This window comes from Odontesthes bonariensis, chromosome 11, assembly GCF_027942865.1.
Source record: "Odontesthes bonariensis isolate fOdoBon6 chromosome 11, fOdoBon6.hap1, whole genome shotgun sequence".
Taxonomy (NCBI): Eukaryota; Metazoa; Chordata; class Actinopteri; order Atheriniformes; family Atherinopsidae; genus Odontesthes; species Odontesthes bonariensis.
In genome coordinates this window covers 5,435,867-5,449,570 of record NC_134516.1, presented here as the reverse complement: position 1 = coordinate 5,449,570, position 13,704 = coordinate 5,435,867, and the positions used below count along the sequence as shown (strand labels likewise).

At 53.1% G+C, this 13,704-nt stretch overlaps 1 protein-coding gene across 1 annotated transcript in view; it reads left to right on the top strand.

Moving 5' to 3' along the window:
• Window positions 1-13,704, top strand: part of LOC142391170 (uncharacterized) — a 49,844-nt gene that overhangs the window by 18,438 nt on the left and 17,702 nt on the right. The window contains exons 11-14 of the mRNA XM_075476947.1: window positions 418-591; window positions 762-938; window positions 2,790-2,836; window positions 2,963-3,294. Coding sequence (XP_075333062.1) covers window positions 418-591; window positions 762-938; window positions 2,790-2,836; window positions 2,963-3,294 — 730 coding nt within the window. The remainder of the gene's footprint in view (window positions 1-417; window positions 592-761; window positions 939-2,789; window positions 2,837-2,962; window positions 3,295-13,704) is intronic.

Sequence of the window (13,704 nt, the reverse complement as noted above, 5' to 3'; positions counted from 1 at the left end):
ACACCAAGAGCAAGACTGCTAATTATATAGATTGAAATAACTGTTGTCAGCAGGTTGACGGATCTTACTTGAAATTGGGTGTGAGGTTCAGAAATTCTAGAGTGTTTCTACTTTCCCTGCTGCTTCTCCATATTAGAGACATGCTAGTTGACCTGACAAAGGTGCCTTCTGGGCACTTTGCTTTAGAGGTCTACCAGGCACAGTCAGGTGGGTGGAGGCTCTGCCGATGACTTAAGACTCAGAAGGATTATATCTTCCAGCTGAAGCAGCAGGGGATTCCTCAGGTGGACATCTAGGAATTTACTCCAAGAACTTGAGAGGTTTTGAGAATGAATTGTTTGGTGAGTTTATACTCATGTTGAGAGTCAACAACATTTTTATTGTAAATTGTGTCTTATTTGATTGTTACCTTTACAGGCTGAATGACTGTAAGCTCTCAGAGAGAAGCTGTGAAGCTCTGTCCTCAGTTCTGAGTTCTAAGTCCTCGAGTCTGATTCAGCTGGACCTCACTAACAATGACCTGCAGGATTCAGGAGCGACGCTTCTGTCTACAGGACTCGAGAGTCCTTGTTGTAAACTGAAAACTCTAAGGTCAGTATTGATCCAACGTTTTAGCCTTTAAGCTAATTTACTAAGCAGTTTACAATTCCTCTGAGAATATTTTACAATCTATTTTTTCTTGATTTTTCTCAACTTTTATCATGGGGATATGACATATTAGAGACCAGAAGTGGTTTCACACCAGATTTATTTTTTTACAGCCTGTCAGGCTGTCTGATCACAGAGGAAGGCTGTGCTTCTCTGGCTGAAGCTGTGACCTCCAACCCCAAATCCCATCTGAGAGAGCTGGACCTGAGCTACAACCATCCAGGAGACTCAGGAGTGAAGCTGCTCACTGATCGGCTGGAAGATCCAAACTGCAAACTGGAAACTCTCAGGTTTGTCTGATAGAGGAGGAAGAGCTGGAAGCATTTACTTTGTTTGTTTCTCTGCTGTAATCTTTTTTCAGTGTGGCGCACCGCTTTAACCAATGAAACCGTTATCACACAGCTAATCCCACAGATCCAGCCTTCTCTTTGTAAGCACACAGTGATGCTGCACTGAGCCACCTCTCTTTGCTCTGTGGCATTACCAAAGTGCTAGCTTTGCACGGAGGTCTTTTTTGTGCCGATATTATGCAGCTGCTGTATAAAACGGGGGATGTGCTGGCATTTGACAATGTAAAAAAAGAATGGAAAGTGCTTGATTAACTCTGAAAAAATGTGATCTCATAAAATTCTTGGTTTGCATTTAGACATTGATGAATTGTTGGCATTTTAATTGCCAAATTTAGTAACAGTACAATTGATTTATTTAGTATTTAACTCGTTATTATCGCGTTAACTCTTTATTAAAAGGTGGTCTTTATTAAAAGACCACCTGGAGGCACTGGAGAGTGCTCCTGCAGGAGACTCCCTCGTCCTGCTGGGGGACTTCAATGCTCACGTGGGCAATGACAGTGAGACCTGGAAGGGCGTGATTGGGAGGAACGGCCCCCCCGATCTGAATCAGAGGGGTGTTTTGTTATTGGACTTCTGTGCTCGTCACGGACTGTCCATAACGAACACCATGTTCAGGCATAAGGGTGTCCATATGTGCACTTGGCACCAGGACACCCTGGGCCGCAGCTCGATGATCGACCTTGTGGTTGTATCGTCGGACTTGCGGCCGTCTGTCCTGAACACTCGGGTGAAGAGAGGGGCGGAGCTGTCAACTGATCACCACCTGATGGTGAGTTGGCTCCACTGGTGGGGGAGGAAGCCGGTCAGACCTGGCAGGCCCAAACGTATGGTGAGGGTCTGTTGGGAATGTCTCCCCTGTCAGGAGGAGTTTCAACTCCCACCTCCAGCACAGTTTCAACCATGTCCCGTGGGAGGTGGGGGACATTGAGCCCGAATGGGCCATGTTCCGTGCCTCCATTGTTGAGGCGGCCTCACAGGCTTTTATTTTGTAAAAGTCTGCTGCTCACAGGCTTTTATTTTGTAAAAGTCTGTTGCTCACAGGCTTTTATTTTGTAAAAGTCTGTTGCTCACAGGCTTTTATTCTGTAAAAGTCTGCTGCTCACAGGCTTTTATTTTGTAAAAGTCTGCTGCTGTCTGCTGTGGAACAGGAAAAGAAAGTAATCGGTGGATCCACCAAACATGGAGAAGGGTACGGAACTTTTACTCGGCCATTTTCATTTTAAAGTTCTTCCAGACGGCGGAGTCGACAGAACCAAAGTCATCTGTAAACACTGCCAAGTTGAATTGTCTTCTCAGCGTAGTAGTTCCAGTCTAAAATATCACTTAAAGGCAAAACACACAACTGATAGCAGCAAGTCATTCAAGGAAACAGACAGTGGAGCGAGGCTTCTACATAAAAACTACAGAAAGATGCTGATGTTAAAAATGGATTTGCGCATCAAATGTTATGGCACTTTCATTCATATGGCAGCACATTTAAAATAAATAAATTAGATGAAATATTTTAATCGTTACCCAGCCCTAGTATTTACTCTTACAGAGTTTGTTCATCATGCATTTTAACCGAGAGTCAACATAAACCTTTTGCCTTTTGTCACAGTCATCTCTGCTCCAGGAGAGACTGGATTAACAAAGAATGAAAACCACAGCTCAAAACTTTAGAGATGCTCCATTCCAGTGGATGTGTCCAGATGTTGGACTGTTCCTTTCTCAGTGTAGAACAGTGTGTGTGTGAGAGCCATGTAATGTTCATCTTTGATGCTGCTCTGACCCCCCTCCTGCTTTCAGGGTGGAGCCTGCTGGAGAACGATGGCTGACACCAGGGCTGAGGAAGTGTGAGTGTGTTCTTCATCTGATTCATGACATCCAGCCATCGCCACACTGTCACATCACTCATTGATCAAAGTGAACAGATGATGGATCAATAACTGCAGCTGGACTGTGTTTGTTCTCTCCATCAGATTCCTGCAGACTCACAATCGACACAAACACAGTGGACAGAGTCCTGAAACTGTCTGACAACAACAGGAAGGTGACACATGTGGAGGAGGTTCAGTCATATCCTGATCATCCAGACAGGTTTCATGGCTGGTGTCCTCAGCTGCTGTGTGGAAATGTTCTGACTGGCCGCTGTCACTGGGAGGTGGAGTGGAGAGGAGGAGTTAATATATCAGTGAGTTACAGAGGAATCAGCAGGAGAGGAGGAGGCAGAGACTGTGCGTTTGGATGGAACGATCAGTCCCGGAGTCTGTTCTGCTCTGATGGCGGTTACTTTGTCAACATGAAAGCATATTTCTGAAATGTGTGCTTGATACCCTGAACTATAAGTGGATGTCTGGGCTTTGCCATCAGTGCTGTAATTCAGGACTTTACCTTTAGAAGCCTCCTAAGGTGATGTTTGTTGTGATTTATAAATATGGTGTCAAAATAAAACTGAAGTGAATTTGCCTGAATTGTGCTTTTATTTGCACCGGAAATAGTTTTATCTCCACGCTGCAGCACGTCCGAATGAATAGAAGCCAAGTGTGTGTGTGAAAATAAAAGCTCCAGTGAAGAATATGAGCAAAATGACTGAAAACAGCTTTGAGCTGTAGTTCCTGTGGGTGAGTGATGCCACGAGCTGAGCTTGTGTAGCGTTTAAAGTACGGCACGTCCCATCCACACGTGGCTGCTAAACAGGAGCGAGCATAAAGAAAGCCAAAGTGATCCGTTTTCATACTTAAGGTTTCAGTTTCATCCCATCTTTGGTTTGTGAAATGTGCATTTCTGAGTTGTGTTTCCACACTGTAAGCAGGTGGCATAGTTTAGCTTGGATCTTAATTAGACTGATTGTAATTTGAGCGGCAGGTAAGTTTGGTAAAATAAAGCCAAATATCAGCCTTTGTTGTAGAAATATGACTACTTTGCAAGGAAAGAAAAAGCAGGCGAATGAAAAGTTACTAAAGCAGGAGTTTTCCCTTGAAAAAGTCCATCTTTGGAGAATAAAACAACAGAGTTGTTAACAGAGTTTCTCTGAGTTTGGGGCTGGTTGGGTGCTTTTGAATGGATTATCCCATGTCGTTTTGTGTCTCTGCGAGAGGCCAAAAGACGGGTGATAATAATATTCTTCTCAGCACTGATGAGTTGTAATCGGGGCTCAAAATGAACACCAGCCAAATGCGGGTGAAAGTTATTTTTGGCTTGTATTAAAAAAAAACTCACTAGCCGGCTTGGCCGATGATAAGTGAGGAACTTTACCATCTATTTCGCGGGAGGCGAAATGATTATGGGCAGTCTATGCGCGGGACGCGCGAGCGCAGTTTCTATGGGAACGCATCCGCCGAGGCTGCCGCACTAGGGGAGCGGGTCCCTCTTGGTTTGGAAATACGATAGACGCCGGTGTTCAGTCGATTTCTCCTGCTTGTCGAGAATTGCTACTTTGCCCATGCGCCGAGCTGATTTTCTGAGTTTCGTTTTCACGCCCATCATGTTTTGCTACCCTGCGTCTGATTATTTTCTCTTTTGGAAGACATGCAAAGTAATAAAACACTGATCGTATTAACAAGCAGTTAGCTTAACATGCACAAATGGGGTGTCTGTCATTCAGCATTTGATTTTTGTATTTGGGACACTTCTGTCTTTATTTAGGCGACTCTGCTCCATCATGGTGAATGAATGCATTGAGCCGGGGTCGAGCATTATTTGCCAGCGTGTTATTGGTACAAATACAGACGCAAACACTAAGAAAATGTGGCGATGGTTGGGACAGCCGGCCGTGAAGAGAAAAGATATGCCTGCCAAAGGAGGGGAGGAGGAGGATGATATTTTGAAAAAATTGGAATCCGGCATGGTGACAGTTTGCGCACACGCCGGCCCCACTTTGTGTGAAAAGGGGAAAATGGAACTGATTTAGACGGATCCGAAGACAGTTCAGAGAGCTCGGACGATGTTTAAGCATCTCACAGTATCCCCCTCATAATTAGTCTCTGCACATTGTGTTTAATTTTGTGCATTATCCGCAGCACTAAAACATGGTTAGAAAGTTGTTCAATATTTCCATTTTTGTAGATTCAGGGTTGACATGAATATAAATCAGTTTTAAAGTAATTTTTTGACGTACACAAAATGTGACCCTGAATAGTATGTGAGGGTTGAGGAGTAATGAAATGTTAAAATAAGTTTTGTATGTACATAAGTTTAATGATTGTCATTCTTTTAATTGGATATACATTCCCAATTTGACTGTAAAATGAATTTAAGCTTTTATTTAAGCCTTTAATTTAAGCTTTAGTCAATATATTGAAATGAGTGGGTCTCATCTCGTCTTTTTTGCAGGGAAAAATATGTGGCTAGTGGATATTCTGATTGGCTGGTAACTTGAGAAATTTACTGGCCACATTGGCTGGTGATGAAAAAAGTAAATATAGAGCCCTGGTTGTAATGATAATAATAAATAAAGTAAAGAAAGAAGAGACGCAGGTAACTACAGAAGAGACAGAGCTTCCTGCTTTACGTAGCAGAATTAGCTCCTGATGATAGAGACTCCTCCCCCTAAGACAGAGACTCCTCCCCCTGATGATAGAAACTCCTCCCCCTAAGACAGAGACTCCTGCCCCTGATGACAGAGACTCCTCCCCCTGATGACAGAGACTCCTCCCCCTAAGAGACTCCACCCCCTGAGACAGAGACTCCTCCCCCTGAGAGACTCCTCCCCCTAAGACAGAGACTCCAACCCCTAAAAGACTCCTCCCACTGAGGCAGAGACTCCTCCCCCAGAGACTCCTCCCCCTGATGACAGAGACTCCTCCCACTGAGGCAGAGACTCCTCCTCCTAACAGACTCCTCCCCCTAAGAGACTCCTCCTCCTAACAGACTCCTCCCCCTGAGACAGAGACTCCTCCCCCTGAGGCAGATACTCCTCCTCCTAACAGACTCCTCCCCCTAAGACAGAGACTCCTCCCCCTAAGAGACTCCTCCCCCTAAGAGACTCCTCCCCCTGAGAGACTCCTCCCCCTAAGAGACTCCTCCCCCTAAGAGACTCCTCCCCCTGAGAGACTCCTCCCCCTAAGAGACTCCTCCCCCTAAGAGACTCCTCCCCCTGAGAGACTCCTCCCCCTGAGAGACTCCTCCCCCTAAGAGACTCCTCCCCCTGAGAGACTCCTCCCCCTGAGAGACTCCTCCCCCTGAGAGACTCCTCCCCCTGAGAGACTCCTCCCCCTAAGAGACTCCTCCCCCTGAGAGACTCCTCCCCCTGAGAGACTCCTCCCCCTAAGAGACTCCTCCCCCTAAGAGACTCCTCCCCCTGAGAGACTCCTCCCCCTAAGACAGAGACTCCTCCCCCTGAGACAGAGACTCCTCCCCCTGAGACAGAGACTCCTCCCCCTGAGACAGAGACTCCTCCCCCTAAGACAGAGACTCCTCCCACTGAGAGACTCCTCCCACTGAGAGACTCCTCCCCCTAAGATAGAGACTCCTCCCCCTGAGGCAGAGACTCCTCCCCCTGAGGCAGAGACTCCTCCCACTAAGACAGAGACTCCTCCCCCTGAGGCAGAGACTCCTCCCCCTAAGAGACTCCTCCCCCTGAGGCAGAGACTCCTCCCACTGAGGCAGAGACTCCTCCCACTAAGAGACTCCTCCCCCTAAGAGACTCCTCCCCCTAAGAGACCCCTCCCCCTAAGAGACTCCTCCCCCTGAGAGACTCCTCCCCCTAAGAGACTCCTCCCCCTGAGAGACTCCTCCCCCTAAGAGACTCCTCCCCCTGAGACAGAGACTCCTCCCCCTAAGACAGAGACTCCTCCCACTGAGAGACTCCTCCCACTGAGAGACTCCTCCCCCTAAGATAGAGACTCCTCCCCCTGAGGCAGAGACTCCTCCCACTAAGACAGAGACTCCTCCCCCTGAGGCAGAGACTCCTCCCCCTAAGAGACTCCTCCCACTGAGGCAGAGACTCCTCCCACTGAGGCAGAGACTCCTCCCCCTGAGAGACTCCTCCCCCTAAGAGACTCCTCCCCCTAAGAGACTCCTCCCTCTAAAACAGAGACTCCTCCCCCTGAGGCAGAGACTCCTCCCCCTAAGAGACTCCTCCCTCTAAAACAGACACTCCTCCAACTAAGACAGAGACTCCTCCCCCTGAGGCAGAGACTCCTCCCCCTGAGAGACTCCTCCCCCTAAGAGACTCCTCCCCCTGAGAGACTCCTCCCCCTGAGAGACTCCTCCCCCTGAGAGACTCCTCCCCCTAAGAGACTCCTCCCCCTGAGAGACTCCTCCCCCTGAGAGACTCCTCCCCCTAAGAGACTCCTCCCCCTGAGAGACTCCTCCCCCTAAGAGACTCCTCCCCCTAAGACAGAGACTCCTCCCCCTGAGGCAGAGACTCCTCCCCCTGAGGCAGAGACTCCTCCCACTAAGAGACTCCTCCCCCTAAGAGACTCCTCCCCCTAAGAGACTCCTCCCCCTGAGAGACTCCTCCCCCTAAGAGACTCCTCCCCCTAAGAGACTCCTCCCCCTGAGAGACTCCTCCCCCTAAGAGACTCCTCCCCCTGAGGCAGAGACTCCTCCCCCTGAGGCAGAGACTCCTCCCACTAAGACAGAGACTCCTCCCCCTAAGACAGAGACTCCTCCCACTGAGGCAGAGACTCCTCCCACTGAGGCAGAGACTCCTCCCACTAAGAGACTCCTCCCCCTAAGAGACTCCTCCCCCTAAGAGACTCCTCCCCCTGAGAGACTCCTCCCCCTGAGAGACTCCTCCCCCTAAGAGACTCCTCCCCCTGAGAGACTCCTCCCCCTAAGAGACTCCTCCCCCTAAGAGACTCCTCCCCCTGAGAGACTCCTCCCCCTAAGAGACTCCTCCCCCTAAGAGACTCCTCCCTCTAAAACAGAGACTCCTCCCCCTGAGGCAGAGACTCCTCCCCCTAAGAGACTCCTCCCTCTAAAACAGACACTCCTCCAACTAAGACAGAGACTCCTCCCCCTGAGGCAGAGACTCCTCCCACTGAGGCAGAGACTCCTCCCCCTGAGAGACTCCTCCCCCTAAGAGACTCCTCCCACTGAGAGACTCCTCCCACTGAGGGAGAGACTCCTCCCCCTGAGGCAGAGACTCCTCCCCCTGAGGCAGAGACTCCTCCCACTAAGAGACTCCTCCCACTAAGAGACTCCTCCCCCTAAGAGACTCCTCCCCCTAAGAGACTCCTCCCCCTGAGAGACTCCTCCCCCTAAGAGACTCCTCCCCCTGAGGCAGAGACTCCTCCCCCTGAGGCAGAGACTCCTCCCACTAAGACAGAGACTCCTCCCCCTAAGACAGAGACTCCTCCCCCTAACACAGAGACTCCTCCCCCTGAGGCAGAGACTCCTCCCACTGAGGCAGAGACTCCTCCCCCTGAGAGACTCCTCCCCCTAAGAGACTCCTCCCCCTGAGGCAGAGACTCCTCCCCCTGAGGCAGAGACTCCTCCCACTAAGACAGAGACTCCTCCCCCTAAGACAGAGACTCCTCCCCCTAACACAGAGACTCCTCCCCCTGAGGCAGAGACTCCTCCCACTGAGGCAGAGACTCCTCCCCCTAAGAGACTCCTCCCCCTAAGAGACTCCTCCCCCTGAGAGACTCCTCCCCCTAAGAGACTCCTCCCCCTGAGGCAGAGACTCCTCCCCCTGAGGCAGAGACTCCTCCCACTAAGACAGAGACTCCTCCCCCTAAGACAGAGACTCCTCCCCCTAACACAGAGACTCCTCCCCCTGAGGCAGAGACTCCTCCCACTGAGGCAGAGACTCCTCCCACTGAGGCAGAGACTCCTCCCACTAAAAGACTCCTCCCCCTGAGAGACTCCTCCCCCTAAGAGACTCCTCCCACTGAGGCAGAGACTCCTCCCACTAAAAGACTCCTCCCCCTGAGAGACTCCTCCCCCTAAGAGACTCCTCCCCCTGAGAGACTCCTCCCCCTAAGAGATTCCTCCCCCTAAGACAGAGACTCCTCCCCCTAAGACAGAGACTCCTCCCCCTAAGATAGATACTCCTCCCCCTAAGAGACTCCTCCCTCTAAAACAGAGACTCCTCCCCCTGAGGCAGAGACTCCTCCCCCTAAGAGACTCCTCCCTCTAAAACAGACACTCCTCCAACTAAGACAGAGACTCCTCCCCCTGAGGCAGAGACTCCTCCCACTGAGGCAGAGACTCCTCCCCCTGAGAGACTCCTCCCCCTAAGAGACTCCTCCCCCTGAGAGACTCCTCCCCCTGAGAGACTCCTCCCCCTAAGAGACTCCTCCCCCTGAGAGACTCCTCCCCCTAAGAGACTCCTCCCCCTAAGACAGAGACTCCTCCCCCTAAGACAGAGACTCCTCCCCCTAAGATAGATACTCCTCCCCCTGAGGCAGAGGCTCCTCCCCCTAAGAGACTCCTCCCCCTAAGACAGAGACTCCTCCCCCTGAGGCAGAGACTCCTCCCACTAAGAGACTCCTCCCCCTAAGAGACTCCTCCCCCTGAGGCAGAGACTCCTCCCCCTAAGAGACTCCTCCCTCTAAAACAGACACTCCTCCAACTAAGACAGAGACTCCTCCCACTAAGAGACTCCTCCCCCTAAGAGACTCCTCCCTCTAAAACAGAGACTCCTCCCCCTGAGGCAGAGACTCCTCCCCCTGAGGCAGAGACTCCTCCCACTGAGAGACTCCTCCCCCTAAGATAGATACTCCTCCCCCTGAGGCAGAGGCTCCTCCCCCTAAGAGACACCTCCCCCTAAGATAGAGACTCCTCCCCCTGAGACAGAGACTCCTCCCCCTGAGAGACTCCTCCCCCTGAGACAGAGACTCCTCCCACTAAGAGACTCCTCCCCCTAAGACAGAGACTCCTCCCCCTGAGGCAGAGACTCCTCCCCCTGAGACAGAGACTCCTCCCCCTGAGAGACTCCTCCCCCTGAGGCAGAGACTCCTCCCACTAAGAGACTCCTCCCCCTAAGACAGAAACTCCTCCCCCTAAGACAGAGACTCCTCCCCCTGAGACAGAGACTCCTCCCCCTGAGGCAGAGACTCCTCCCACTAAGAGACTCCTCCCCCTAAGACAGAAACTCCTCCCCCTAAGACAGAGACTCCTCCCCCTGAGACAGAGACTCCTCCCCCTGAGGCAGAGACTCCTCCCACTAAGAGACTCCTCCCCCTAAGAGACTCCTCCCTCTAAAACAGAGACTCCTCCCACTGAGGCAGAGACTCCTCCCCCTGAGAGACTCCTCCCCCTAAGAGACTCCTCCCACTGAGATACTCCTCCCCCTGAGGCAGAGGCTCCTCCCCCTAAGAGACACCTCCCCCTAAGATAGAGACTCCTCCCCCTGAGACAGAGACTCCTCCCCCTGAGAGACTCCTCCCCCTGAGACAGAGACTCCTCCCACTAAGAGACTCCTCCCCCTAAGACAGAGACTCCTCCCCCTGAGGCAGAGACTCCTCCCCCTGAGACAGAGACTCCTCCCCCTGAGAGACTCCTCCCCCTGAGGCAGAGACTCCTCCCACTAAGAGACTCCTCCCCCTAAGACAGAAACTCCTCCCCCTAAGACAGAGACTCCTCCCCCTGAGACAGAGACTCCTCCCCCTGAGGCAGAGACTCCTCCCACTAAGAGACTCCTCCCCCTAAGAGACTCCTCCCTCTAAAACAGAGACTCCTCCCCCTGAGGCAGAGACTCCTCCCCCTAAGAGACTCCTCCCCCTGAGGCAGAGACTCCTCCCCCTAAGAGACTCCTCCCTCTAAAACAGAGACTCCTCCCCCTGAGGCAGAGACTCCTCCCACTGAGGCAGAGACTCCTCCCCCTGAGAGACTCCTCCCCCTAAGAGACTCCTCCCACTGAGAGACTCCTCCCACTGAGGAAGAGACTCCTCCCCCTAAGAGACTCCTCCCTCTAAAACAGAGACTCCTCCCCCTGAGGCAGAGACTCCTCCCCCTGAGGCAGAGACTCCTCCCCCTGAGGTAGAGACTCCTCCCCCTAAGAGACTCCTCCCCCTAAGAGACTCCTCCCTCTAAAACAGAGACTCCTCCCCCTGAGGCAGAGACTCCTCCCCCTGAGGCAGAGACTCCTCCCCTAATGACAGAGACTCCTCCCCCTAAGAGACTCCTCCCCCTGAGAGACTCCTCCCCCTAAGAGACTCTTCCCCCTGAGAGACTCCTCCCACTGAGGCAGAGACTCCTCCCACTAAGAGACTCCTCCCCCTAAGAGACTCCTCCCCCTAAGAGACTCCTCCCCCTGAGAGACTCCTCCCCCTGAGAGACTCCTCCCCCTGAGACAGAGACTCCTCCCCCTAAGAGACTCCTCCCCCTGAGACAGAGACTCCTCCCCCTGAGACAGAGACTCCTCCCCCTAAGAGACTCCTCCCCCTGAGAGACTCCTCCCACTGAGGCAGAGACTCCTCCCACTAAGAGACTCCTCCCCCTGAGAGACTCCTCCCCCTGAGACAGAGACTCCTCCCCCTAAGAGACTCCTCCCCCTGAGACAGAGACTCCTCCCCCTGAGAGACTCCTCCCCCTGAGACAGAGACTCCTCCCCCTAAGAGACTCCTCCCCCTGAGACAGAGACTCCTCCCCCTGAGACAGAGACTCCTCCCCCTAAGAGACTCCTCCCCCTGAGGCAGAGACTCCTCCCCTAATGACAGAGACTCCTCCCCCTAAGAGACTCCTCCCCCTGAGAGACTCCTCCCCCTAACAGACTCCTCCCCCTGAGACAGAGACTCCTCCCCCTAAGAGACTCCTCCCCCTAAGACAGAGACTCCTCCCCCTAAGACAGAGACTCCTCCCACTGAGAGGCTCCTCCCACTGAGAGACTCCTCCCCCTAAGACAGAGACTCCTCCCCCTGAGGCAGAGACTCCTCCCACTAAGACAGACACTCCTCCCCCTGAGGCAGAGACTCCTCCCCCTAAGAGACTCCTCCCCCTGAGGCAGAGACTCCTCCCACTGAGGCAGAGACTCCTCCCCCTAAGAGACTCCTCCCCCTAAGAGACTCCTCCCCCTGAGAGACTCCTCCCCCTAAGAGACTCCTCCCCCTAACAGACTCCTCCCCCTGAGACAGAGACTCCTCCCCCTAAGAGACTCCTCCCCCTAAGACAGAGACTCCTCCCCCTAAGAGACTCCTCCCCCTGAGGCAGAGACTCCTCCCCCTAAGAGACTCCTCCCCCTAAGAGACTCCTCCGCCTAAGACAGAGACTCCTCCCCCTAAGACAGAGACTCCTCCCACTGAGAGACTCCTCCCCCTAAGATAGAGACTCCTCCCCCTGAGGCAGAGACTCCTCCCACTAAGACAGAGACTCCTCCCCCTGAGGCAGAGACTCCTCCCACTGAGGCAGAGACTCCTCCCCCTGAGAGACTCCTCCCCCTAAGAGACTCCTCCCACTGAGAGACTCCTCCCACTGAGGAAGAGACTCCTCCCCCTAAGACAGAGACTCCTCCCCCTGAGGCAGAGACTCCTCCCACTAAGAGACTCCTCCCCCTAAGAGACTCCTCCCCCTAAGACAGAGACTCCTCCCCCTAAGACAGAGACTCCTCCCACTGAGAGACTCCTCCCCCTAAGATAGAGACTCCTCCCCCTGAGGCAGAGACTCCTCCCACTAAGACAGAGACTCCTCCCCCTGAGGCAGAGACTCCTCCCACTGAGGCAGAGACTCCTCCCCCTGAGAGACTCCTCCCCCTAAGAGACTCCTCCCACTGAGAGACTCCTCCCACTGAGGAAGAGACTCCTCCCCCTAAGACAGAGACTCCTCCCCCTGAGGCAGAGACTCCTCCCACTAAGAGACTCCTCCCCCTAAGAGACTCCTCCCCCTAAGACAGAGACTCCTCCCCCTAAGATAGATACTCCTCCCCCTGAGGCAGAGACTCCTCCCACTAAGACAGAGACTCCTCCCCCTAAGACAGAGACTCCTCCCACTGAGGCAGAGACTCCTCCCACTGAGGCAGAGACTCCTCCCACTAAGAGACTCCTCCCCCTGAGAGACTCCTCCCCCTGAGAGACCCCTCCCCCTAAGAGACTCCTCCCCCTAAGAGACTCCTCCCCCTGAGAGACTCCTCCCCCTGAGAGACTCCTCCCCCTGAGAGACCCCTCCCCCTAAGAGACTCCTCCCCCTAAGAGACTCCTCCCCCTAAGAGACTCCTCCCCCTGAGAGACTCCTCCCCCTAAGAGACTCCTCCCCCTAAGAGACTCCTCCCTCTAAAACAGAGACTCCTCCCCCTGAGGCAGAGACTCCTCCCCCTAAGAGACTCCTCCCTCTAAAACAGACACTCCTCCAACTAAGACAGAGACTCCTCCCCCTGAGGCAGACACTCCTCCCACTGAGGCAGAGACTCCTCCCCCTAAGAGACTCCTCCCACTGAGAGACTCCTCCCACTGAGGGAGAGACTCCTCCCCCTAAGACAGAGACTCCTCCCCCTGAGGCAGAGACTCCTCCCACTAAGAGACTCCTCCCCCTAAGAGACTCCTCCCCCTAAGAGACTCCTCCCCCTGAGAGACTCCTCCCTCTAAAACAGAGACTCCTCCCCCTGAGGCAGAGACTCCTCCCCCTAAGAGACTCCTCCCTCTAAAACAGACACTCCTCCAACTAAGACAGAGACTCCTCCCACTAAGAGACTCCTCCCCCTGAGAGACTCCTCCCCCTAAGAGACTCCTCCCCCTAAGAGACTCCTCCCTCTAAAACAGAGACTCCTCCCCCTGAGGCAGAGACTCCTCACCCTAAGAGACTCCTCCCTCTAAAACAGACACTCCTCCAACTAAGACAG